Here is a 24,850-nt window from a genome sequence, read left to right as displayed (position 1 = left end):
GCAGAATCGATCATGTTTTCTACCATTCAACACAATAGGCACAAAGATCAATCGCGTTTTGTTCCAACAGTTCTGTTAAATGGTTGGTCGGCTATTGTTGTCCTGTACGACTGTGTTTTCGACGTTTTGCTTGTATCTCGCAAGGTAGAGATTTGTAGATTGGGATTGAGCGACCCTGGATTAGCCTTACTGTGGATAGTGCTACATCATCAAGCTTTTTTGAAAGACAGAAAGGAATTCAAGGATATCTTGAAAGACACGTCAGGACAATTTTCCTCTGGCTTTCAAGAAGCTTGCAGGCGAGATGGCACGGAGAGCCTGTATAAAGGTCTCTTGGAATATGATCAAGAAGGCTTTACAACCCCTGAATTCCCTCCTATTTCAACGGATCATTTTTTTGCAGATGTGGGAAGAAAAAGAAAGATGGATGACATGTGTGCAGATGTGGGAAGAAAAAGAAAGCTGGATGACATGTGAACCCTTTATTGCTTCCCTGCATGTGTTTCCCTGACTATTGATGTTGTCGTCAATAATTTTTTTGTTATTGTGATGTAGCTTATTGCGAAACCTAAGATAGTGCGCATGCACAGCAAAAACTCTCCCGCCACGTGCTTTTCCTCTGGTTCTCGTAAGCTACAGGCCGTTTTTGGAGGGATATACTTCAACTGGTGATCTAGGACTAAAGAAGAATGTCTGCACCTCAACTTGCTGGTTCATCAGAGGCCACGGCAGCGACGATCATGAATGTAGAAGAAGGTAATAAGTCGCCAACTTCTTTCCCCAGAGAAGGTTGGCGGTTTTTGCTTACATTACCTTTGGTAAAAACAATGGTAGATAGTTATCTGTAAGCCCCTTTGTTTGCTATTAGAATGTCAGGTCAATTTCACTTCAACTAGTGATACATTTTTGTCTTTTTTAGCCTTGATCAATGCTACGTGTGCGCAAGCGCCAATATTCACGTTTTATAAATTCAAAAGTGTGAACGTCAGTAGTGCTTTGTTGAGCGATACTGGCACATTCCATTTGCAAGATCTGAGGGCCACTGTATCTATGTTTGGAAAATACGGCGTATTTGAAAAGCCAACTGAATCAATGCTGAGATCTTACCCTGAAGCTCTTCTGCGTCTCTACAATGTCTCAACGGACGAATTTAATATTAAATATGTTTCTCTACTACGGGGATTGAGCAAGAAACCCGAGCATGAAACAGAATACGTCGTGTTGAAGGACTTAATTTCGCCGCTGTGTGGAAAGTGTCTGGTGTCAAAACATGGGAAACCAAAGTCATATCTTGAACAGTGCTTGAAAACGGAAAGCCTTCAGGTCACTAACCTTGGTGTAGGCAACACAGCTACGTGGCATGGTTATCTTGACGCACTGGCAGTGCCTAATGACTCGCCAACAGTGCCAATAATCGTTTCAGAATCCCTGTCCGAAGAATCAGAAGTGGAAGACGAGGACGAAGAGGATCAGAAATCACTTCGTGAGGAACCCAAGAGTCAAGGTTACCTACAAAAGGTCAATCAAGCCGTTGCAGAATCGATCGTGTTTTCTACTATTCAACACAATAGGCACAAAGATCAACCGTGTTTTGTTCCAACAATCCTGTTAGATGGTTGGTCGGCTATTGTTGTCCTGTACGACTGTGTTTTCGACGTTTTGCTTGTATCTCGCAAGGTAGAGATTTGTAGATTGGGATTGAGCGACCCTGGATTAGCCTTACTGTGGATAGTGCTACATCATCAAGCTTTTTTGAAAGACAGAAAGGAATTCAAGGATGTCTTGAAAGACACGTCAGGACAATTTTGCTCTGGCTTTCAAGAAGCTTGCAGGCGAGATGGCACAGAGAGCCTGTATAAAGGTCTCTTGGAATATGATCAAAAAGGCTTTACAACCCCTGAATTCCCTCCTATTTCAACTCGGCACTTTTTTGCAGATGTGGGAAGAAAAAGAAAGCTGGATGACATGTGAACCCTTTATTGCTTCCCTGCATGTGTTTCCCTGATTATGGATGTTGTCGTCAATAAATTTTTGACAGGTGGTCAACGGTGGGTCACGTGAAGGGTCAGGTGATCTGACTGCGCCTCTGCTAACCCGTGAACGCGCGCTAACACGACTTTCGTTTGTGCTCGGAACTTTCTTGCCTCTGGTTTTAGGTAAGTAGAATTTCTATTTGTGTGCTAGGACTGAAGAATGTCTGCACCTCGACTTGCTGGCTCATCAGAAGCCACGGCAACGGCAACCCTGAATGATTCTCAAACAGAACAAGGTTATTAGAGGATTAGTTAGCTTTTTCGAGGGAGAGGTTGTGCCTACAGCGAGTCAAATCGCTAATATCCACAAAAGGGGAGAGGAGGCCCCGATTTTCGGTTCTTCGTCAGAACACGTTTCGTACAGTCACTGAACTACCCTTTTAGTAAAATTAGCATATTAGCTTTAGTTACGCTTGAACGAAGGTATATGTGGGTGGGGGCATACGAGTGCTACCGGTATTATGTTTTAGCCACACACTAACGCGCGCTCTTGCTACCGTGAATATGCCCTATAGGTCGCCACCAGAGAAGGTTGGCGGTTTTTGCTTAAATTACCTTTGGTAGATTGGCGTAAATATAATAGTATAATTAGTTGTTTAATTTTTAGACGTTTAGCTATAATTATCTGTAAGTCCCTTTGTTTGCTATTAGAATGTCAGGTCAACTTCACTTTGACCACTGATACAATTTTTTGTCTTTCTTTTTAGCCTTGATCAGTGCTAAGATGGCGCTGACAGGAGCGCCAGTATTCACGTTTCGTAAATTCAAAAGTGTGAACGTTAGTAGTGCTTGGTTGAGTAGTACTGGCACATTCCATTTGCAAGATCTGGGAACCAGTATTTCTATGTTTGGAAATGACGGCGTATTTGAAACGCCGGATGAATCAATGCTGAGATCTTACCCTGAAGCCCTTTTGCGTCTCTACAATACCCTAACGGAAGAATTTGCTAGTAAATATATTTCTCTACTACGGGGATTAAGCAAGGAGCATCAAATAGAATATGTCGTGTTGAAAGACCTAGTTTCGCCGCTGTGTGGAAAATGTCTCGTGTCAAAACATGGCAAACCGACGGAGCATCTTGAAAAGTGCTTGGAAACGGAAAACCTGCAGGTTTCCTATCTTGGCATGGGCAACACATCTACGTGGCATGGTTATCTTGACGCAATGGCAGTGCTTGATGACTCGCCAACAGCGCCAATAATCGTTTCAGAATCCCTGTCTGAAGAATTAGAAGTGGAGGAGAAGGACGAGGACGAAGGGGATCAGAAACCGGCGTTGCGGAGTTATCCGTCTTCTGGAGCTGGTTGCGGCATGGAGATAAAGAGATCACTTCTTGGGGATCCCAAGCCTGGGGAACCCAAGAGTCAAGGTTACATACAAAACGTCAATCAAGCCGTTAAACAATCAATCGTGTTTTCTACCATTCATCACAATAGGCACGAAGATCACCAGTCTCTTGTGCCAGCAATCCTGTTAGATGGTAGATCGGTTATTGTTGTCATGTACGACTGTGTTTCCGACATTTTGCTTGTATCTCAGAATAAGATAGAGATTGTTGGAGACAGTGGAATGAGCGGCTCTGCAATAGCCTTACTGTGGATGGTGCTACATCATCAAGCTTTCTTGAAAGAAAGAAAGAAATTCAAGGATACCTTGAAAGACGCATCAGGACGTTATTGCTCTGGTTTTCAAGAAGCTTGCAGGCGAGATGGCATGGAGAGATTTTATAAGGGTCTCTTGGACTATAATCAAGAAAAATTTACAACACCTGAATTCCCTGTCGCAGTACATCAGCCGTTTTTTGTAGAGATGAAAAGAAAAAGAAAGCTGAGTGACATGTGAACTCTTCATTGTTTCTCCTGTATGTGTAAAGAAAGCTAAGTGACATGTGAACTCTTAGTTTGTTCCCCCGTACTGTATGCATTCCACTGATAAATAAATTGATGTAGTCATTATGGAGAGGAATCTGTCAGTTTTAGTCACATGCTACGGGGGTGACTCTCAATAAACGAGAAAGTTGTCTCTCTAACCTCAGTGAAACGTACTCTATTTCATTTCAATGATTTCAATGCACTTGTACAGAGACTTTGGTTATACTTCGTAGAATGTATGAATACAGTTACGAGCGAATTTCTTTGTCAAACGAACGTCCAACGCTTTCCACATCGATCAATACGGTCATTAGATAGCAGGATGAGCAAGAATTGAGTCTGGGAGAATACGCGACGGCCACGCGCAGACGTTCGAGTTGCAGACACTTTATTTTCATGTACACACATGCGATTTTACAGTACAATCATGCAGAGAAATCTCACCTAACGTGTGCACTGTACTTTTTCTCGTCGATCGTTCTCCCGGGCCTTCGCGAATCGATCGTTTTTCGTTCCCTCTTCCTTTTCTCTCTGTCTTCGTCCTTGAGCGCGCGACCTAGAAGAAAAGACCTATTAGTTACTGTCAAATAATCGTTGTACGTACCTTTTTGTAATGCGTCCGTATTAGCGCAACCCAGGCTACACCACGTGGAGGTTCGGACGCTTCGTAACCCAGGGAAGTCTTCGCAAAGCGATGACTCCCTTCCAAAAAGTGAGGGCGAGTTGCGACCTCATAGGCCACCCCACCAGTACCCGCCTGGACGCTAGAAACGGCCCCTTATACCGAATCCCCGGCGCGCTGGTATCAAACCCTTCGGTATGTGGAAATGAGAAGAACCGGGGCTTGAGGAGTGGAGAGCGGCTGACCACAGTTTGTAGGAGTCGACAGTAAAGGACGTGCAATGCCCAGATCGAATTCTCCTGAGCCAGATCATCCGCAATCTAATCGTGCCAGTTGGTGAGATAAGTGCCGGCAACCAGACCGCTTGCGACACCCCCTCCGAGCCGTGCCCACTCTGCCTAACGCAGGCCGTGCTCGTTTGGCAACAATAAGACATTTAAGCGATCTTTCTGCTCAGTGCGTGAACCGAGGCCGAAGCCCCCCATCGCCCTGCTTAGAGGCTCCGGCACGGGATTAATCCGTGGGCCACGCTGATCCGACGATCCAGACTGTCCTTTTGTCAAAGCTCCCGAGCCAGTCCGTCAAGGATGAGACGCAGATTGCTCCGCGCCGCATCCACCCTAAGCCGCAACTGAAGGAGAATCGGTGTGCGCTTCGCTTTTGAGCGCCGTAAGCCCCACCCATCGCGCTCATTGGTTCGTTGCGATCACGTGGGGGTCATCTAGCGCTCTCGTTGGCTCTTTCGATTAGGTGCGAATTTTCAATACCGTTAGACTACGGAAGTTACATCATCAACGTAGTCAGCATTTCTATTTTTGGCAGGAAATGATGCAAGATTTCACGCTTCAAGCTCAAGATGGCGTACAATGCCTCGTGGTCGCCGTCCTTCTCCTTCACGGTTTCGTCTTACGTTTTCGTAGATCCTCTCTCGCCGGCCTGTCGTCGAACGCCCGGACATCGATGATCGGAGCTAAATCCCGTATTCGAAGGAAGAGTCGTGCTCAAATGGAAGAAGTCAACGTGATTCTAAAGTTTTCGAACGTATCCAAAGGTAGTCTGCGAGTTGAGCTAGCCAGGAAAGATGATTTGAGCCGCTCAAAGCCGATCGTTTTCCTTTGCGCCTGCTTGCTGGTCGTCCTTTGCATTCTCGGACCCTCGACAACTTTCGCGATCGCTTTTATTTGTCTCTCGACTGTCTACTCGAGGCAGGTGAGCGAAGAGGGCCTCGTTGCGATCGCAAACGTCGGCGTGCAGATCTGGAAGAAGAATCGAATCGGCTTCCAATCGAACCAATTCATTCCCATTTCCGAAATAGAAGACATCGTCATCAACGAAGCTTTTACAATGCATCGATGCATCTTCTATCTCGTAATTCTCACGGCCAACCGAAGGGGCCCCCTTGTTCCTCTGTTTCTCGCCTCATCGCCTTCATTGGATGTTTTGAGGAAAATTCGAAGACGGGTCAGACTCGTATTGCTGGGAAACGATGACACTTCTACTCACGTATATGAAAAAAAGACGAAAAAATAGCTAACTAACGTCCAGGAGAGTTTGAATTTCAATTTTTGACAAGTGGCATTGGATCACTTCCTGAAAAAATTCCTCTTTTTTGAAAAGATTCAGAAATGACTTCAAGTAAGCCTAAGAACGAGAAAAAAGATCAATATTGATAATCATAAAAGAGCAACGAGACTTCTTACAAGAAGATTCAAGGAATAGTTGGGATCGACTTTGAAATCTTCGTCTTTATAAGTATCGTCATCACCGTCTTCGTAATCTGCGAGAGAACCGTGAAAATAGACGATGAGGAGAAAGAGGAGGACCTTGTTGCTTTGCAAGCGATGCAAGATCAGTCAAAAAAGCCACAGTCTCTTCATCATCGTCATTTTCGTCGTCATCCGATTCGTCTTCCCACTGTCGTGCAGAGAGGAAATGTCACACGATTTTTTCGGTGGAGAAGGAAAAGACTACCTCGTTTTCACTCGAATCATTCTGTCCGTCTGCTTTTCCGGAGGCGTTTGACTCTAGCTGATTCCTAACTTCACTCAAAAGCAATTTGAAAATCTTGACGAGGACAGGAATCATAGTCCAGGAGGTGGGCGCTATTTTACAGTCAGAAAAACTGCGAGGACCACTTCTCTCGCTCTTACCTTGGGCGGCTTTGGATCTCGTTTTTATGCCGGTATCAGAAATGGGTGAAACCTCTTCTCCCTTCACCGTAATTGCCTGCAGTCGCATGTCCTTCGTCTTGGCCCCAAACTGCAATAATTGGCTGAGAGCAACGATACTAAAAAAATCGTATCGCTAAATATTGAAAAATTGGATGATTGTTTCTCACCTGACTTTCACTTCATATGCGCCGTAGAAAAAGGGCTGACAGGCGCACCAATGACTCAAGACAAAGTGCAGTGCCGAGTTTCCAGACGGGTCAGGAACGCCGTCAAGAAAATCGACAACCGCGTCCAACTGCTGATTAAATAACTGAGCAAAAACCACAATCAGAGACTGGAGAAATCAAAGAAACTAAAAGAAAATCGAGAGAACGGAATATTGATTTTGCCTGAATGACGCTTTGTGTTTTGGCTTGCTGCAGCTTCGTCAGAACGCTACGCATAAGCGGCTCGACGATACCAGTCGACAGATACGTGCCCGTGTGATGGATTAGACAGGAGACCAATTGACCAATGAAGGAAGCGGAGTGCTCCGAGCGCGACGGCTGCAACAATTGACAGGCCAACTCAACGACATATTCCAGCCCATTGTGACCAGAATCGTCAGTCCTATTAATTGAAAAAAAAAAGGGCAATTGAATGAGGGAGCGAAAAAAGACTTTGTTTCTCTTTCCATAAGGCGAGTTGTTGAGCGGCGGTGACGACGTAGGCTCTGGCGCATTCGCACGCGTTCTGCATGATGGCATTGTCGTCTGAGTGAATGGCACTGTTGATGATGACGGGGAAGAGATCGTTGAGTAGGGCCGCGTCGAGGGGCTTGGCGGAGTGACGGACAATCGATTCGACGACGTCTAAGCCGCTCTAGAAATCGTCAGTGATTTGGGGTAAGAGATGCGGGTTTGTTGTACCGATTTGAGGCCTGGTGGTATCTGATTCGAATCGGATTTGAGAATGCTGATCACGGTGGGAACGAAGCGGCGTTTTAGCGGCTGGAAAGTATATGAGATGAAAAGGCGGTGGAACGATATCGTTTCTCACTTCGGCTGTGAGAGGATTTTGCGCCAGAAGGGAAAAGACTTCCTCCAGCATTGATGCCATGCCAAAATCTGTTCATAGAATCGATACGGAACGAGGAGAAGAATAGGGCTGAAAGCACACACCTTCACCGTGCTTCAAATAGAGACCAATTGCCAATGGGCCAAGTCGATTTTCAAAGGAAGCGGTCACTTCATCGTCGACCTAGGTAATAGTCTAGTTTTTCTTATGGGGCCCCTAAGATAAGGTGTACCTTCATCAAAACGATCAGGACTTCGAGTACGAGTCCCAGAACGCCGCCTAGAGACTGTGTAGCGATAGTGAGGATGCCGTCGAATGCTGGCAGCAAATAGGGTTTAAGCATATCTTTTTCCAGGCGCAAACAGAAGCTGAATGATTATAATTACGACGAGAGATGCGTGTCTGTGTTCACTGACCCTTTGAGGGCTCGAGCTGCGCTTACTCGTACAGCAGGGAGATACGCTTCTGACAAACCGGCCACACTCGCTTCAACAAATCTGATAAATAGGTATTATTTATTAGTTGGAAAATATCGTTTGGATTCGGTTTACTTGGCGCTTAGTTCTCTCGGTAAGAATTTGGAGTATTTGCTTGCGAGCCACAGGCATCGTCCAATCAGAAACGGGCAATCTAGCTCGTCCTCGATCGCGTGATATAATCATGAGGGGGGACAAAAAATGCACCTTCGCAAGATAAATCTTTTAAGACGACCACGGAGAAAAAATTTGTGACGTCAAAACGGGTTTTTCCGCTCGAAACGATCTCCACAACGTCGCCGAGAGCCAACATGCAGGCTTCGTGAACTTTCCAACTAAGGTAAAATTAATTGAAAAAAAGTCTTCGGAGACTTTTTCTATACCTATGACTATCACTAGGGTTTGCTTCTTGAATGAGACGACTCACGCAGTCGGTCACAGCCGTGGCTGTTATGCCGGAAAACTGTCGTTCGTCATATAAAGCCTGACGAGTTTAGTGTGGAGGTAAGCGAAAGTGCAATAGATCTTTTTTTTCCCTACCATGAGGAGATCTTCTGCTGATATTCGAACGGAATAGGACAACGTGTCCTCGTCTTCGTCTTCTACAAATTGATTTGGGTCGCTCAGCCACGCGGCAGCCTTTGTACGTCAATCGTTTTTATTTATTAATCAGTAGGGTTCTCTTTTTATTACTTGATCCTCGGTGATTTGCTGATAGAGTATGACGTAGTAGATCAGCTCGTGAATGACTTTCTTGATTGCTGAACGCAATTTCGGAATTTCGATCACGGCGAGAATAAAATCGAATATGCCGTAGACAAAATTTTCGAAGTTCAAACATTCCCCTATAAAAAATCACACAAGGATTAAAATATGTAATTTTAATTAATTAACAAACCGTCTGAATCAACCGGATCGTCGGCAAATTCGGTGCATCTTACGGTCGTATTTAGGTATCTATAGCCCAACGTAATAACCGGTAAAATATCAGACGTCAAATTACTTATCAACTGATTGGGTCAACAGGCTCCACGTGACTGGAAGTATCTGGCTGAAAAAGTTGGTCATGTGACGAGGAAATCCTCGCATTAGAACGGTTAGACACTACGTAAATATCTTAAATTTTATCCCCGTTTTACTTTGCCTATGGCTACCCTAAAGATATCCATCTTAAGGCCTGAATCGACTATCCCTTCTTTCTCAGGAAGCGAAAGACACTGAAGAAATGCTTCGATGTATTGAGGTAAAATTGGAAAGAGAAGAGCGGCGCCCGCTCCCTGATTAATTAAAAAGTCTAGTATTGAGCTTTTGTATTATTTATAGAGATTACTTTATGATACTCTTTCATTTGTGATAAGAGATTGGAAAGGGTGGAGAATATTTGAACGACTCTTCCTCTAGTTCGAATGCTGTATTTCTGTAGAAAAAAAAACAGTTAAATAAGATGTCGTGAGTGAAGACGTCAGTCACTTCTATATCTGAAAATATTCTCAGCAACTGCGGAAATAGGATGGGTGCTAATTCGGGAATTTTCGCGTCGGTTATTTCGCGAGAAAATTCTGAAATTGATAATTGACTTTGAATTTAATTCCTAGTGTGGGTCTCACCTGTGAGAAATCTCATGACGCCGTGAATTAGATTCGAATTGGAACTGGCAAGCGCCTGCACCAGCCAATCAACCAAGTCTGGCCAAGACTCAGGCCAATCCCAGCAAGCAATAGCAGCCAATGCATAGGCCTTTTTCACCAGCAACAAACATAGAGAATTTGATCTGAGTGAGAATTGTTTTCTTACGGCAGTGGAACGAATGTGAGATAAGTCATCCGACAGAGCATGAGGCAAAACACGACGAATGAAATCTTTGCTCTAATTAACAAATTAATAAACATTTGTTTTTATTAGAAATTTACCTCGTCCGGCGTTTGAGGTGCAGCAAATTTTTCAGAATCGCCCGACCAGTGACAGTCGACGTATTGTCTCAATAGAATGCACGAGAGCTATTCCCCCGTATGAGGTAAACAAAACAAAGGACAACGATGCTTTTTTCTCGCCTGTCGAACGGGCAGGTCCATGCCGTGGTCCGTTATGAATCCGCAGAGTACGACTCCAAAGTCTGAAGCCGATTGAAGCTCGTCCAAAGGCGATTGGAGTTGTCTTCGCGATTTCCTCACCGTCCATGACTTCTAAAACGCGAAGCTCTTCTTCTGCTGTCTTCCGCGCGACGTGGTCGTGCGAGAGCGCACAAACGAGATTGCGAAACAAGGACTCTTTGAGCGCTTCCACGGCAACTTCCATTTTTCGCTCCCGCTTTACAATTGTCCGGGAATGCAGCTCCTAGTAACATCACGTGCCCGTTTCTTGAGAAAGCTCTACAATGGCACTTCCAACTGCCGACTTGGATCCTACGGTGGAATGGACACCCTCTGACGTATCGTCTTACCTGACGGAAACGATGAAAAAGCGAATTCTCGTCTTGGACGGCGGCATGGGCACAATGATCCAACAATATCGTCTCAAAGAGGCCGATTTTCGCGGCGATCGTTTCCCCGATCACGCAAAAAACCTCCAAGGCAACAACGATCTTCTCAGCCTAACCCGCCCGGACGTAATCGCCGCAATCCATCGCGGTTACCTCGAAGGGGGCGCCGACATAATCGAAACGAACACGTTCAGCGGAACGCGCATCGCGCAGAGCGACTACGATCTCGAATCGGTCATCTACGAACTCAACAAACGCTCGGCCGAAATCGCGAAAGAAGTCGCACGCGACGTGGGCGTGGCCACCGGCATACCTCGTCTCGTCGCCGGGGCAATGGGTCCAACCAATCGCACGCTCTCCGTATCGCCGTCCGTCGAAAAACCCGAATATCGAAACGTGACATTCGATGAATTAGTCGAAGCCTATAAAGAACAAGCACGTGGTCTCCTCGACGGGGGCGCCGACATCCTATTGGTCGAGACGATTTTCGACACGGCAAACTCCAAAGCGGCTCTCTTCGCAATCGATCTCCTCTTCAATAGCGATTACGAGTCGAGACCCGTTTTCGTATCCGGTACGATCGTGGATAAAAGCGGCCGAAATTTATCCGGGCAAACGGCCGACGCGTTCGTAATCAGCGTCTCGCACATGAATCCCACGTGTTTGGGTTTGAATTGCGCGCTCGGCGCCGAGGAAATGCGTCCGTTCATCGAAGCAATCAGTCAGTCGTCGTCGGCGTACGTCATCTGCTATCCGAACGCCGGTCTCCCCAACGCGATGGGCGAATACGACGAAACGCCCGAAGTCATGGCTCGACAGCTGGGCACTTTCGCCGTCGACGGTCTCGTGAATATCGTCGGGGGTTGCTGTGGGAGCACCCCGGCGCATATACGAGCGATAGCCGATGCCGTGCGCGGCGTGAAACCGCGCGTTCCTCCGCAGAACGTCTACGCGGATATGCTCCAGTTATCTGGGCTAGAAGCGACTCGAATCGGTAAGGAGACTCTATTTGTTAATATCGGCGAACGATGCAATGTGGCCGGATCGCGTCGCTTTTGTCGTCTCGTCAAGACGAATAAGTACGCCGAAGCGTTGAGCGTCGCGAAAGCGCAAGTCGAAATGGGCGCTCAGATATTGGATATTAATATGGATGAGGGTATGTTGGACGGGGTCGCGGCGATGAGCCGATTCGTCAATCTCATCTCGACCGAACCGGACATAGCCAAAGTGCCGCTCTGCATCGATTCCTCGAAATTTTCCGTCATCGAAGCCGGGCTGAAATCGACGCAGGGAAAGTGCATCGTGAATAGTATCAGTCTAAAGGAAGGCGAAGCGGATTTCGTCGAAAAGGCGCGCACGGTGAAACGATACGGCGCCGCCGTCGTCGTCATGGCATTCGACGAAGTCGGCCAGGCGACCGATCAGCAACGAAAATATGAAATCTGCGAACGATCGTATAGAATTCTCGTCGACAAAGTCGGCTTCAATCCCAATGACATCATCTTCGATCCGAATATTCTCACCATAGCGACGGGCTTGGAGGAACACAATGCGTACGCTATAGAGTATCTCGACGCGATACGCGCTATCAAAGCGAGGCTTCCGGGTGCGCGTGTTAGCGGGGGCGTGTCCAATCTTTCCTTTTCGTTTCGCGGTAAGGAGGACGTGCGCGAGGCAATGCACAGCGTTTTTCTCTACTACGCAATCAAAGCGGGCATGGATATGGGGATCGTGAACGCCGGCAATTTGCCGCTCTACGACGATATCCGACGCGATCTTCTCGAGCTCTGCGAGAGCGTTATATTTAATCGCGATTCCATGGCAACGGAGAAAATGCTCGATTTCGCGCGGGATCACGGCGGCGGTGGCGGCGGGAAAAAATCGACGGTCGCTGACGAGACGTGGCGTCAAGAGAGCGTCGAATCTCGATTGAAATATGCGCTCGTTAAAGGCATCGATCAATTCGTCGTCGATGATACGGAGGAGGCGAGATTGCGCTCGGATGCGTATCCGCGTCCGTTGAACGTCATCGAAGGGCCGCTCATGGGAGGAATGAGCATCGTTGGCGATCTTTTCGGCGCCGGGAAAATGTTTCTGCCGCAAGTCATCAAATCGGCGCGCGTCATGAAAAAAGCCGTCGCTCATTTGATTCCGTTCATGGAGAAGGAGAAGGAGGAGAGACGATTGGCGAGAGGCGACGACGCCGACGACGTCGAAGAAGAGAGCCAATACGCTGGAACGATCGTCTTGGCGACGGTCAAAGGCGACGTTCACGACATCGGGAAAAACATCGTCGGAGTCGTCTTGGGTTGCAATAATTTCAAAGTCATCGATCTAGGCGTCATGACGCCGTGCGATAAAATCCTCTCGACGGCGATCGAGCACAAGGCCGACATCGTCGGTCTATCCGGACTCATAACGCCGTCGCTCGACGAAATGGTTCACGTGGCGAAGGAGATGGAGCGACGCGGCATGCGATTGCCGCTTCTGATCGGCGGCGCGACGACGTCGAGGAAACATACGGCGGTGAAAATTGCGCCGCGCTATCGTCGACCGGTCATTCACGTCGTCGACGCGTCGAAAAGCGTCGTCGTTTGCTCGTCGTTGCTCGACGTCGACGGACGGGACGACTATTGCGACGAAATAGCTGAGGATTACGAGGAGATACGCGACGAGTATTATGAGTCTTTGAAGGATCGGCGCTATCTGACGCTCGCTCGAGCGCGCGAGAAGAAGATGGTGATTCGTTGGGGCGACTTCGCGCCGATTCGGCCCGCGTTTCTCGGCACGAAAACGTTTCTCGATTACGATCTCGATCGTCTGATTCCCTACGTCGATTGGAAGTTCTTTTTCGACGTTTGGCAGTTGAGAGGAAAGTATCCGAATCGCGGCTATCCGAAGATTTTCAAAGACAAGCAAGTCGGCGCCGAAGCGAAACGTCTTTTCGACGAAGCCCAAGCGATGCTTGAGAAAATCAAGACGAAATCGCTGCTCCGCGCCAACGGGATCATCGGCTTTTATCCGGCTCAGAGCCGATGTGACGACATACTTCTTTACGAAGACGAAACGGCGGCGAAGGACGGAAACGTTCTCGCCACTCTGCACGGTCTTCGACAGCAGGCGGAGAAAGATTCCGCCGATTCGGATCCCTATATGAGCATCGGCGATTTCGTCGCTCCTGTCGAGTCCGGCGTTGTCGATTACGTCGGCGTCTTTGCCGTCACAGCGGGCGTGGGCTGCGACGAGCTTTGCAGTCAATTTCGAGCCGATCACGACGACTACAACGATATATTAGTGAAGGCGTTAGCCGATCGTTTAGGTGAGGCATTCGCGGAGGAATTGCATGAGCGCGTGAGGAAGGAATTTTGGGGCTATTCGCCTGACGAAAAATCCGACGTCACGTCGCTTCTCGGTCAGAAGTATCAAGGTATTCGACCTGCTATTGGTTATCCCACGCAGCCCGATCACTCGGAGAGCGAAATTATTTGGAAGTTGATGGACGTTGCTGGCAAAACGGGCATCGCTTTGACGGAATCGTACGCCATGTCGCCGTCTGCTTCCGTGTCGGGGATCTACTTGGCTCATCCGTGCGCGAAGTATTTTTCCGTCGGAAAGATCAGTCAGGATCAGGTGGAAAGTTACGCCGAACGAAAAGGGAAGTCAGCGAAGGAAATTGAGAAATGGATTGGATCGAATCACTTGGCGTACGAACGAGACGATTAATAGAATCAATTATTATTATTGTTATTCAATGACATTATTTATAATTATTTTGTTGTGTGTGGTTCACTTTGTTATTTATTTCGAGTTATAAGCATTGATAGTTTTAGGTCACGTGCTATTGACTACAGTTTTCCTTCTTTTCACTTTGTGCGCCCTTGGAGCAGAGGTGCGACGGGCTGCGGCTGTTCGATGAGCTTGTATTTGACCGTTGGAATCCGCTTTGACCGAATGCAATTGTCGCAGACCCATTCCGCCGATGCTTCGGTCGTCAGAAGATCGTACGCCTTCTTGCTCATTCCCGTGCAGACGCGATGGAACCAGCTTTCGCATCCGCTTTCGCACAGTATCGCTTCGTCGTCGTCGCGCACCTCCTTGCGGCACATACCGCACGGATACTGGGGAGCGAGGTATGCCATCTTTCTCCAACGCGCGCTAAACATAAAGTCCCCAACTTGGGAACTGCCCAGGGAGGGCCTCTCTGCTGACTACGCACAGAGTAAGATCTTAACAGGCACCGCTTGACGTCAGTACGGTGATGCCGCCTGCTTGCAGGCGGCTGGGCGGACGTCTCTAGCCTCATTCCTAAAGGAATCCTTTTTGGGTGGTCTAGCCACTCCTCCGATTTATTTATAGCATTCTTTGAGTAGCTCAAACTGTGGACAATATTGGCGACACACGTCAATGTGGCGATGCACGTCAATGTGACGTCATACATGCGTTCCTGGCCAATCCGGTGCACGTACTAAAGGGCCCGCACACGACAAAAGCAGTATAGTCACCGTTACCGCGCAGCTAAGGAACCAGCATGGGAAACTCGGAGTCCAAGTCAAAAGCCATTGGCGGCACTGTTGGAGGAGTGACGACTGCTGCTACAGTTGGCACAGGAATCGGATTGATGTTCCTTGGTCCCATCGGAATTATTGCTGGAGGTGTTCTTCTCGGAGCAGGTATATCGTCTGGCGTAAACACTGCTCAGCAATGCGCTACAAAAGGAGAATTCCGTTTTGGCCAATGGGGTGTGAGCGTCGGAATAGGGGCGCTCGGAGGAGCCGTTGCAGCGCCTCTATCTGCAGCAGGCGGAGTCGCAGCGGCCGCAATGACAGGCACAGCAGCCAGAGTGACAACTGTTCTAACTGCGGAAGCCGTCGGAGGCGCTCTATCTGGGGGAACTATGAACACGGTGACGAAGGCAGCAAACGGAGAAGAAGTCAGCTGGAAAGACTTCGGGACGGGTGCTGTCATTGGTGCCGTGACGGGCGCTGTAGGCGCCGGAGCTGGCCAAGCTGCAGAAAGTCTAGCAGTAGCGAGTGCTAAAACTGTTGGAGAACTAACAAGCAAAACTGCGACAGCGACTAGAATAGCAGTGCGCGCGACGGCAGGAGCAGCTACAGGAAGCGGAGTTGCTGCAATTGCACAACTCATTGAAAACGCAATAACAAAAGGAGAAATAAAAAAATCAAACTTTTTTGAATTGATGAGCAAAAGCGTGGGCGCTGAAAAAGAAACGATTGAGAAACTTTGGGCGTTTTTGTGCGAGAATGAAGTAATAGTCAACGAGACCGTCAAAAAGTCCCTTCCAGAATCACTTGAATTTCCCGATGAAATTGCTTCATTCAAACCTTATGTCAGGAGCCTGGTTGACTATTCTCTAGACATCACAAAGGGAGTTGCTGAGGCCGCCGCTATTGGAGCAACTACAGGAGCAGTACTTTCAGTCTGCGCAGGCCTAGCTCAGGATCGCGCACGACGTAACGAGGTAAAGGGAATGGGAAGCAGGCGAGCAGTTGAAGTCACAAGTGGCGCTCACGGTGGTACAGTTGAAGCCGAGGCTTACGCAAGGATGAAAAACACTAGAATAGCAATTCATTGTGATGACGGGTCTGTCGTAAAGCATGGAGAAAAATCTGCTAAGGAGACGATACATTTGTATTATGACACCAAAGAGAAGCATTATTCACCGGCTGATTCTAGTGGAAAGAAGCTGCCCATGCCTCCAGAAGCTTCAACTACTTATGGAGATTGCTTTTTTGAGTCAGTTGGCTATCACACCGGTGAAGACGCAGCTGCAATTCGCAACAAAACGGCAAAATTTGAGAAAGAAAAAGCGCTAGAATTGATAGGAATAAAATTGGACGACTTTGAGAAGGGCGGAGATCTAATAGGAGCGGGATTGAGTAAAGACGAATACGCCGAGGCTTTGAATGCAGTTGCTACGTGCGACGCTGCAGCTGAAGTAAAATCCAGACTTTGCAAGAGTGCCCAAGAAGCCTTACGTGAACTCGGGTCTATTAATGACAGAACACTTGGCTTGATCAATCAAGGCGAGACACGAGGAAGACAAAATATTCACTGTTTGGGTGAAATAAATCGACGACGGCAAGGAATGATTGCCCTTGACGTGTATGACTCAAACCGACCCGGTAGAGGACCATACCGCCTCGTTTTCCAAAAAAAGCAAGGCAACAAGCTGAAATTCGTAGAGTTTAGCCTTAACCACTACAATTGACTCGGAAGAGCGTCTCAATTTTTTGTCCTGCTACAAACTCACGTGTATGTTTTAGTTTAGTATTGTAGTGCTTCCGTGTCGGCGTCGAAGGAGATTGAGAAATGGATAGGATCGAATCACTTGGCGTACGAAAGAGAAGATTGATAGGATTATTCAATGACACTATTTATAATTATTTATGTTGATTACTGTATTTTGACTGTTGTATTGTGTGACTTTCTTTTTGGTCTCCGGACTCTCCCCGAAGTGCTTCTTCACTTCGTTATTTATTTCGAGTTACAAGCGTTGATAGCTCTACCGTATGTTTTTTGTTTCTTTTCACTTTGTGCGCCCTTGGAGCAGAGGTGCGACGGGCTGCGGCTGTTCGATGAGCTTGTATTTGACCGTTGGAATCCGCTTTGACCGAATGCAATTGTCGCAGACCCATTCCGCCGATGCTTCGGTTGTTAGAAGATCGTACGCCTTCTTGCTCATTCCCGTGCAGACGCGATGGAACCAGCTTTCGCATCCGCTTTCGCACAGTATCGCTTCGTCGTCGTCGCGCACCTCTTTGCGGCACATTCCGCACGAATCTTTCTCCAACGCGCGCTAAACGTGCAGGATGAGCTCCCGCAAAAAAGTCGACAATCGAATCCGAATTGCGATAGAGAATGGCGTCGCTCTGCGTCGCAGAACTATGTTTGTCGTTGTTGGAGACAAGGGAAAGGACCAGGTGGGGGGAAAACAAGCGTTTTCGTTGAGCACAGGATCACCCACGTGTCCTCAAGGTCGTCATTCTTCATCACATGCTCTCGAAATCGGCCGTCAAAGCGAGACCGACGGTACTGTGGTGCTACAAAAAGGAACTGGGATTCAGCAGGTTCGAAATTCGACTCGCGAATGCCATTGGTCGATGCATTCTTTTTATAGCCATCGAAAGAAAAGAATACGTCAAATTCAGAAGAAAATCAAGACGAAATCGTTCGACGTTTCGGACGATCCATTCCAATTATTCATTGCCTCGACGAACATCCGCTATTGCTATTACAAAGAAACGCACAAAATTCTGGGCAACACGTACGGAATGTGCGTTCTCCAGGTAATTAAATTAAATAATTATTCAATTTTTATCATGTTGGTGTAGGATTTTGAAGCAGTCACGCCCAATCTTTTGGCTCGAACAATCGAAACAGTCGAGGGAGGCGGAATCATCGTTATTCTTTTGAGGAGTGTGAGTTCGTTGAAGCAACTGTATACACTTAGCATGGTATGGGAACTATTAGTATGGAATCAAAATTATTGTTTTTTTTTTTCTAAGGACGTTCATTCGCGGTATCGTACGGAAGCTCATCAGGAAGTGACGGGACGGTTCAACGAACGGTAACGACAATTTCTGTAGCGCGTATCACTTTCTTATTTAATTTTTTATTAAAGATTTTTGCTGTCTCTTGCTTCGTGTTCGAAATGTCTCGTCATTGATGACGCGCTCAACGTTCTTCCTCTGTCGTCCAAGACTCTCTCCGTCAAAGCCGTCACGCACAAGGCATTGCGCAGTCTTTGCTTAATTAATAAATAATCATATTGGTTTTCAGGAGGAAGTTGAATCAAGAAAAGACGTTGAACTACGAGAACTGAGAGATTCTCTATCAGACACTCAACCAGTTGGATCCATCATAAATCTATGCAAAACACTAGATCAAGTATAGAAAGAAAACTAATATTGTCTTGAGTATCTAGTGATGTTGCCTAGGCCAAAGCCGTGCTTCAATTTATTGAGGCTATATCTGAAAAGACTCTACGTAGCACCGTTGCTTTGACTGCATCACGTGGTAGAGGGAAGTCGGCTGCTCTTGGATTGGCTATTGCTGGAGCTGTCGCTTTTGGGTACTCGATAATAATCATAATGGATTAGTGATTATTGGGCTGTTTTAGATATTCTAGTTTATTTGTGACGTCTCCCAGTCCTGAAAATTTGAAAACTCTGTTCGAGTTTATTTTTAAGGGCTTCGATGCTTTGGAGTATCAGGTAAGAAGAAGAAGAAGAAGAAGAGAGTCAATAAATTCCGCTGTGCATTTCATTAGGAACATCTCGACTACGATATCGTCCAATCAACGAATCCAGAATTCAATCAGGCTGTCGTGCGAGTAAACGTCTTTAGGGAGCACAGGCAAACGATTCAAGTAGAAGAAAGAGAAGAATAGAAATTTTAGAAATATATAGTTTGAATTTAGTACATTCACCCGTCGGATGCCGTCAAACTAGGCCAAGCAGAATTAGTCGTAATAGACGAAGCCGCGGCGATTCCTCTGCCTCTCGTTAGAAATCTTCTCGGCCCCTATCTCGTCTTTATGTCATCAACAATCAACGGGTAAGGGTCTAGGGAAGAAAAAGTAGCATATAGTGGAATAGTAGAGTCTTTTAGATATGAAGGAACTGGACGTTCTTTGTCTTTGAAATTGATTGATCAGCTTAGAAAACAAAGTCAAACAGCGACAGTTACTGGCAAGATTTTTTAAAAGTGTTAATGTTTATGACGTCACGTGGAAGAATTTTCTCAGGTCGACTTTTTCGAGAAGTGACTCTGAATGAGCCCATACGTTACGCAGATGGCGATGACGTCGAAAAATGGCTACACCATCTACTGTGTCTCAACATCAGCAACGTGCCTAAAATCACAACCGGTTGTCCGCCTCCAAAAGAATGTCAATTATATCCAAAAATAAATCTCAATTATTATTATTATTATTGGTGTCGTCGTTTTTCTTCTTAACTTTTTATTTTGCACGTATTATGTGAATAGGGATACGCTGTTCAGCTATCACAAAGCGTCGGAGACGTTTCTTCAGCTGCTTATGTCTCTCTACGTGGCGTCTCACTATAAAAACTCGCCCAACGATCTTCAGCTCTTGTCTGATGCTCCAGCTCATCACGTCTTTTGTCTTCTCGGACCCGTGCATCAGGACACCGACACTCTTCCTGATATCCTTTGCGTTATTCAGGTATTTAGCAATACTAATTTAAATTTTTTATATATCTTATTGTTTTTTCAAGGTTTGTTTGGAAGGCGAGGTTTCTAAGGCGTCTGTGATAAATAGTCTGTCGCGTGGCAAGCGATCGTCTGGAGACTTGATTCCCTGGACTATTTCTCAGCAGTTTCAAGACCCCAATTTCGCAGGATTGTCCGGGCTTCGCGTTGTTAGAATTGCAACGCACCCAGATTTACAAAGAGTCAGTCAAAAAACATAAAAAATTAATGATATTTATTACGAACTCTATAGATGGGCTATGGGAGTCGTGCATTGGAATTACTAAGGGATTATTACGAGGGACTCTTTCCTAGTGTCTCGGAATCAGCGGAAGTGGAACCTAATCAAAAGATAGACAGTACCTCAGACCAACTGGTAAATGAGATTCAATATTTAATTAATAACTGATTATATGTATCTTTAGGATGGCGGCTCTCTGTTGACTGAGAGACTTCATCCTCGTGCAGATCTTCCTCCTCTGCTATTGAAACTCACAGAAAGACGACCAGAAAGAATTGATTATATGGGAGTGTCATATGGACTCTCTCCTGACTTGCTTCGGTTTTGGAAGAAGGCCGGTTTCACTCCAGTTTACCTTAGACAAACCCCCGTAATAATAATAACGCCTATAAGTACATTAATATTTAATTTTAGATATTCTTTTTAGAATGATCTTACAGGGGAACATAGTTGCATTATGTTGCGAGTTTTGCGTCACGACTCGGACGAGGAAACGACGGAGAAAACGGATTGGCTAGCCGGCTTTAGTCTCGGTATGCATTATTGATTTATTAGGCCTTTTGTTTTGACGCGATTTTGTAGATTTTCGTCGTCGATTTTTATCTTTACTGAGCTATCGATTTACACGTTTTTCTCCATCACTCGGTTTTAACATTTTGGACGAGAAAAAAGCGAAGGCTAATCCTAAGGGTTAGTCATTAAAAAAAGAGCGCAATAAAGCAAATTCCTCTCTCTCTCTTTCAGTGGTGAACATGGATGAACTCAAGTATCACTTCACAACGTTTGACGTCAGACGACTTGATATGTATGCTAAGAACATGGCTGATTATCATCTCATCATGGATTTGCTTTCACCAAGTATTATCTGTTCAGAATTCGTTGTTTATTCTCGCGAACCTTTTTCGCAGTTGCACAGCTGTACTTTCTTCACAAACTAGGCTCTCTCAAAATGTCCGCTGTTCAAGCAGTGGGTTTAGAAGAGTTGAATTAGATTTTATTTTTATTTTATTGTAAGGTGATTCTGCTTGGAATGGGTTTGCAACATAAATCGGTTGAAACAATAGAAGTGAGCGCACAAGCTACACTTGTACCAAAGTTGAAATTTTTTTTGTTCTGTAGAAAGAGTTGGACTTGCCTTCTAGCCAAATTTTGGGCTTATTTAATCGCACTATTCGAAAAGTTGTACAGGTTAGAGATGCAGTGTAACAGGCGACTTATTGTCATCACAACTGTTTGTAGTTCTTATCTGGTGTCGTGGAAACGGCCATTGGAAATGAGCTAAGTCTCCCAGAAATACCTGAAATGGTCGAAGAAATAGAACCGCTAAAAATAAGCATGGACGAGGAATTGGTTTGTTTATAATTGATTAATTAAAACGCTTGGTTATGCTGCTTTAGACTGCTGCCGCTGAAGAGCTCAAAAAGAAGCAACAGGCTCAGTTAGAAGAGCTGCAGTCAGGAAGTCTTGAAAAGTAAGCATTCCTAAACAAGATGCGGGTTGAAATTTGACTATAATAGATACGCTATTGCTGGGAGTGAAGGAGAATGGCAAGAAATTGCCACTGCAACGTCAGTGCCTAATGTTGTGAGCATAAAAAGGTCAAAAGATATCTTTTTGGGAGTGAGTAGGAGTTAGAAGGGGCTTTTCCCTTTAGGCGAGGGCAAAAAAGAGACAAAGGGAAAGATGTGCAGGGGATTGATGAGCAGCCGGCTAGTGCAAAGAAACCGAAGAAGAAAAAGAAGCAGAGAAACTGACAAGTACACGTAACTACATCTCATTGATTCTAAAAATTAATCCCAACACAAAAAAACACAAACGGATCAACACAGGGAAAAAAGAGTTCTTTGATTTTAATCAGACGCAGTTGGCGCGTATTGCGACGAAACGCGGTCAAATTCGCTCTCCTGAAAAAGAACAAAGATAAGGTAGGCTTTTAAAAAATAAAAAATCTAATAATTCACTTTGGCATTCAACTGAGACACGTATTTGTGATCGCGATGAGCGTCTCTCAATTGCGACAAATAACGTTGAATAACCTAAAAAATAAGATTTCAAATGAGGGGTGAGGGCTTATTTCCGGGTTCTCTCACCTCTGGTCCCTTTCCCATGTGTTGTGCTACAAGTGCCATGTTGATAAGTGCTTCCGGGTTGCTGCTGTCTTTGTCCAGCGCCTCCTGGAGCAATCCCTCGGCATCATCGTGTTTTCCTTGTTGGATGTAGCAGGATGCTTGGCAGTTGAGTAGGACGACGGTCGACGCGTTTTTGTCGGCCAATTCTTGAAATATGTAGAACGCGTCTTGCAATTTTTCTCCTCCCTGGGAGAAAATATTTCAAGTGTGCTAATTTTTATTTATTTATCTATTTACGATTGCTAAGTTTGTCCACGCTATTGCGAGTTGAGTCAGTGTAGCGTCTTCATCCATTTCCTTTGGGGAAGGAAGTTAAATTCCGTTTATTTAATCAATAATGATTAAGTGACTCACTTGCATTCTCTTTACTTCTTTCCTAATTAAACCAGTAATAAATTAAATTAAGAATACGAATAAGTAATTAAATTCTTTACTTGGCTAAATCGACTCTAGAAATCTGAAGATAGATCTGAACAGCCAAAGCAGCACTAACAGATAAATACTTGATTAATTAAATAATTGGTATTTCTCTCTACCATTCCAATGAATCTGACTGATGTAAGCATCTCAAAGCAGCCTCAAAATTCTACACCACAACTCAATTCCCCACAGCCCTCCCACCCCCATTATTAGAAATACCTCTTCGTGATAATATACTGTAGCAGCCATGAGTAAAAATGTGCCATTATTCGCATCAATCCCACTATTCAATTTCTTTTCCATTTCCCCAACGATTTTTTCCCTGTAATCACAAACAAGGTGACGTCACTTTTCTTCTATTGAGAATGAGGTCATGCACCTCATTCTCAACTAATGACGTACCTCTTAGTTTTATTCTGCATATAATCGGCTAATATTCGAACGGCCTGAAGTTCGGACGGAGAACTCGCGTTCACTTCGTCCAAAATCACGCCGTACTTTTTCTAGAGTAGCCGCTAAGCCTTTTCGCTCTTTTTCTATCAAACCGTACCTGCGCCAGATAGGCTCTGTACATGTAAATGTCTTTTTCGACGACCAGATCGGCACGGGATACCTAAAACAAGCCGATTGTCGCACGATTTTGCGTTTCGCGTACTGTTTACTGATAGGCTTTGTGCGTCCTTGATGCACTTTTGGTAGTTGCCCGTGTGAAAGGCTGTTTTCACTTCGAAAAGTTCGTCGACTGCGTCGTCGGCCATTTTGGTTGTAGAGCGCGTTATCGTGACGTAAACGTGCGCTCACAAAAATGGTTCGAGCTGATTCTTCTGCAAAAAATCGCTTCACACATGACTGTCTTACTTTAGGCGAGAATGTATGATGGAAGAACGACAATCTTCTCACCGGAAGGTAAAACGGGGCTCCCTAGTAGGACACGCGCCTGATTTGCGACTCTTCGAAGGTCGTCTGTATCAAGTGGAGTACGCAATGCAAGCGATAGAAAACGCGGGAATGTGCCTGGGAGTTCTAGCACGCGACGGAATCGTTCTCGCCGCAGAAAAGCGAAACACGAACAAACTTCTAGACGAAGTCGCTTTCTCGGAAAAAATCTACCGTCTCAACGAGTAAGAACTGAGAGCGAACAGTCTAAAAATCACGCACTTTGTTTTTTAGAACGACTGCGTGCAGTGTCGCCGGAATCACGTCGGATGCGAACGTTTTGACGAATTATTTGAGAGAGGCTGCTCAACGGTTTATTTTTTCATCTTTTAATTTTTTACGTTTTTATTTATTTCGATTTAGGTATGTTTTGACGTATCAGGAGCCGATGCCGGTAGAACAACTCGTTTGTAGTCTATGTGATTTGAAACAAATTTACACGCAAAGAGGAAGTAAGTTATCAATATGGATCACTTGAAAAAAATCAATAATAATAATCTGATGTTATTTAGGCAGAAGACCGTTTGGCGTGTCTCTTCTTTACATGGGCTGGGACAAACATTATGGATTTCAGCTCTATCAGAGTGATCCAAGTGGAAATTACGGAGGCTGGAAGGCTACATGTATAGGAAATAATCATTCTGTATGTTGTGCCATTGATTGGATATGTACATTTCTTTTTATATGTCTAATATCTCAGGCGGCTGTTTCAATGCTGAAGCAAGATTATAAGGAAGACTGTAGTTTGAAAGAGGCTCTTGCTTTGGCTGTCAAAGTGATGAGTAAAAGTCTAGATTCCACAAAAATGGCTCCTGATAAAGGTATTGATATCGTTCCTTTTTTTTGCTTGGTATCTATTGATTTTTGAAGTTGAATTGTCGACGTTGACGAGAGAAAATGAAAAGGTCAAAATTCGTGTTCTTCCTTCGGCTGAAGTCCAACGTCTAATCAAAGACTACGAAGAGCAGGAGGAAAAGGAGAAGAGGGAAAAAGAGAAAGAGAAGGAGAGAAAGGAGAGGGAGAAGAAAGCGCAGGCTAAAAAATAGAGAGGTGAACACATCTTTTTAGCGTGCGCTCTGTGACGTCTTTAGCATGTAAAAAAACCCGGAGCACCATATAGGGAAGACCCCCGGGCTTTTCGTTGATATGGTACCATGACGACGCAATGACGCAAGCGAGCG

The 24,850-nt window shown here is 45.6% G+C and overlaps 7 protein-coding genes and 2 long non-coding RNA genes across 14 annotated transcripts; 6 read left to right on the top strand and 3 right to left on the bottom strand.

Moving 5' to 3' along the window:
- The first annotated feature begins 2,117 nt into the window (after positions 1-2,117).
- LOC136192551 (uncharacterized) lies at positions 2,118-4,063 on the top strand. Of its 2 annotated transcripts, XM_065981194.1 has the most exons (3): positions 2,118-2,269; positions 2,741-2,803; positions 2,858-4,063. In XM_065981194.1, the coding sequence occupies exons 1-3, from the start codon at positions 2,194-2,196 to the stop codon at positions 3,874-3,876; spliced, it is 1,158 nt and encodes a 385-aa protein (XP_065837266.1). In that variant the 5' UTR covers positions 2,118-2,193; the 3' UTR covers positions 3,877-4,063. The 2 variants fall into 2 exon arrangements, with proteins under 2 accessions (XP_065837266.1, XP_065837265.1); XM_065981193.1 differs by having other exon boundaries at positions 2,741-4,063.
- A 213-nt stretch (positions 4,064-4,276) lies between these two features.
- LOC136191832 (uncharacterized) lies at positions 4,277-5,110 on the bottom strand. Its single transcript, XR_010671000.1, has 2 exons — positions 4,510-5,110; positions 4,277-4,461 (listed from the first exon to the last, which is right to left on the bottom strand). It is a non-coding gene; the product is annotated as an uncharacterized lncRNA (long non-coding RNA).
- An 883-nt stretch (positions 5,111-5,993) lies between these two features.
- On the bottom strand, positions 5,994-10,538 carry LOC136191806 (importin-9-like). Its single transcript, XM_065980222.1, has 28 exons — positions 10,402-10,538; positions 10,282-10,343; positions 10,141-10,227; positions 10,025-10,096; positions 9,838-9,967; positions 9,701-9,789; positions 9,561-9,647; positions 9,385-9,507; positions 9,234-9,334; positions 9,129-9,187; positions 8,924-9,075; positions 8,771-8,869; positions 8,614-8,714; positions 8,438-8,565; positions 8,306-8,384; positions 8,171-8,251; positions 7,987-8,122; positions 7,859-7,937; positions 7,737-7,804; positions 7,607-7,687; positions 7,369-7,559; positions 7,088-7,304; positions 6,866-7,032; positions 6,678-6,814; positions 6,499-6,629; positions 6,351-6,441; positions 6,228-6,304; positions 5,994-6,168 (listed from the first exon to the last, which is right to left on the bottom strand). The coding sequence occupies exons 1-28, from the start codon at positions 10,523-10,525 to the stop codon at positions 6,058-6,060; spliced, it is 3,060 nt and encodes a 1,019-aa protein (XP_065836294.1). The 5' UTR covers positions 10,526-10,538; the 3' UTR covers positions 5,994-6,057.
- LOC136191807 (uncharacterized) lies at positions 6,055-10,219 on the top strand. Of its 5 annotated transcripts, none has more exons than XR_010670974.1 (8): positions 6,055-7,941; positions 8,110-8,262; positions 8,317-8,570; positions 8,630-9,199; positions 9,257-9,326; positions 9,392-9,473; positions 9,554-9,766; positions 9,826-10,219. It is a non-coding gene; the product is annotated as an uncharacterized lncRNA (long non-coding RNA). The 5 variants fall into 5 exon arrangements; XR_010670973.1 differs by having other exon boundaries at positions 8,630-9,209; positions 9,435-9,473; XR_010670972.1 differs by having other exon boundaries at positions 8,630-9,209.
- A 51-nt stretch (positions 10,539-10,589) lies between the features above and the next one.
- Positions 10,590-14,543, top strand: LOC136192096 (methionine synthase-like). Its single transcript, XM_065980604.1, has one exon. It carries the CDS (start codon positions 10,605-10,607, stop codon positions 14,430-14,432), a length of 3,828 nt encoding a protein of 1,275 aa, XP_065836676.1. The 5' UTR covers positions 10,590-10,604; the 3' UTR covers positions 14,433-14,543.
- A 694-nt stretch (positions 14,544-15,237) lies between these two features.
- LOC136192173 (mucin-19-like) lies at positions 15,238-17,082 on the top strand. Its single transcript, XM_065980693.1, has 2 exons — positions 15,238-16,665; positions 16,999-17,082. Exons 1-2 carry the CDS (start codon positions 15,238-15,240, stop codon positions 17,080-17,082), a joined length of 1,512 nt encoding a protein of 503 aa, XP_065836765.1.
- A 452-nt stretch (positions 17,083-17,534) lies between these two features.
- Positions 17,535-22,043, top strand: LOC136192095 (RNA cytidine acetyltransferase-like). Its single transcript, XM_065980603.1, is given in 26 exon segments — positions 17,535-17,650; positions 17,706-17,797; positions 17,848-18,016; positions 18,062-18,184; positions 18,236-18,297; positions 18,352-18,460; positions 18,510-18,617; positions 18,668-18,801; positions 18,850-18,943; positions 19,000-19,098; positions 19,150-19,286; positions 19,341-19,420; positions 19,477-19,627; positions 19,704-19,917; positions 19,970-20,146; positions 20,197-20,319; positions 20,369-20,554; positions 20,612-20,717; positions 20,767-21,042; positions 21,093-21,151; positions 21,200-21,250; positions 21,304-21,372; positions 21,424-21,534; positions 21,582-21,655; positions 21,702-21,782; positions 21,839-22,043. Coding segments are annotated over 26 exon segments (3,096 nt in total). The 5' UTR covers positions 17,535-17,539; the 3' UTR covers positions 21,939-22,043.
- Positions 21,943-23,504, bottom strand: LOC136192089 (coatomer subunit epsilon-like). Its single transcript, XM_065980596.1, has 11 exons — positions 23,396-23,504; positions 23,284-23,346; positions 23,136-23,236; positions 22,953-23,055; positions 22,850-22,899; positions 22,748-22,801; positions 22,668-22,689; positions 22,551-22,610; positions 22,275-22,499; positions 22,146-22,220; positions 21,943-22,088 (listed from the first exon to the last, which is right to left on the bottom strand). The coding sequence occupies exons 1-11, from the start codon at positions 23,489-23,491 to the stop codon at positions 22,035-22,037; spliced, it is 903 nt and encodes a 300-aa protein (XP_065836668.1). The 5' UTR covers positions 23,492-23,504; the 3' UTR covers positions 21,943-22,034.
- LOC136192091 (proteasome subunit alpha type-4-like) lies at positions 23,499-24,830 on the top strand. Its single transcript, XM_065980599.1, has 8 exons — positions 23,499-23,541; positions 23,597-23,639; positions 23,692-23,854; positions 23,904-23,981; positions 24,033-24,121; positions 24,182-24,312; positions 24,370-24,490; positions 24,540-24,830. The coding sequence occupies exons 1-8, from the start codon at positions 23,539-23,541 to the stop codon at positions 24,713-24,715; spliced, it is 804 nt and encodes a 267-aa protein (XP_065836671.1). The 5' UTR covers positions 23,499-23,538; the 3' UTR covers positions 24,716-24,830.
- The last annotated feature ends 20 nt before the right edge of the window (positions 24,831-24,850 follow it).

Source organism: Oscarella lobularis, chromosome 10 (assembly GCF_947507565.1).
Source record: "Oscarella lobularis chromosome 10, ooOscLobu1.1, whole genome shotgun sequence".
Classification (NCBI taxonomy): Eukaryota; Metazoa; Porifera; class Homoscleromorpha; order Homosclerophorida; family Oscarellidae; genus Oscarella; species Oscarella lobularis.
This window is presented reverse-complemented; position numbering and strand designations above follow the sequence as displayed.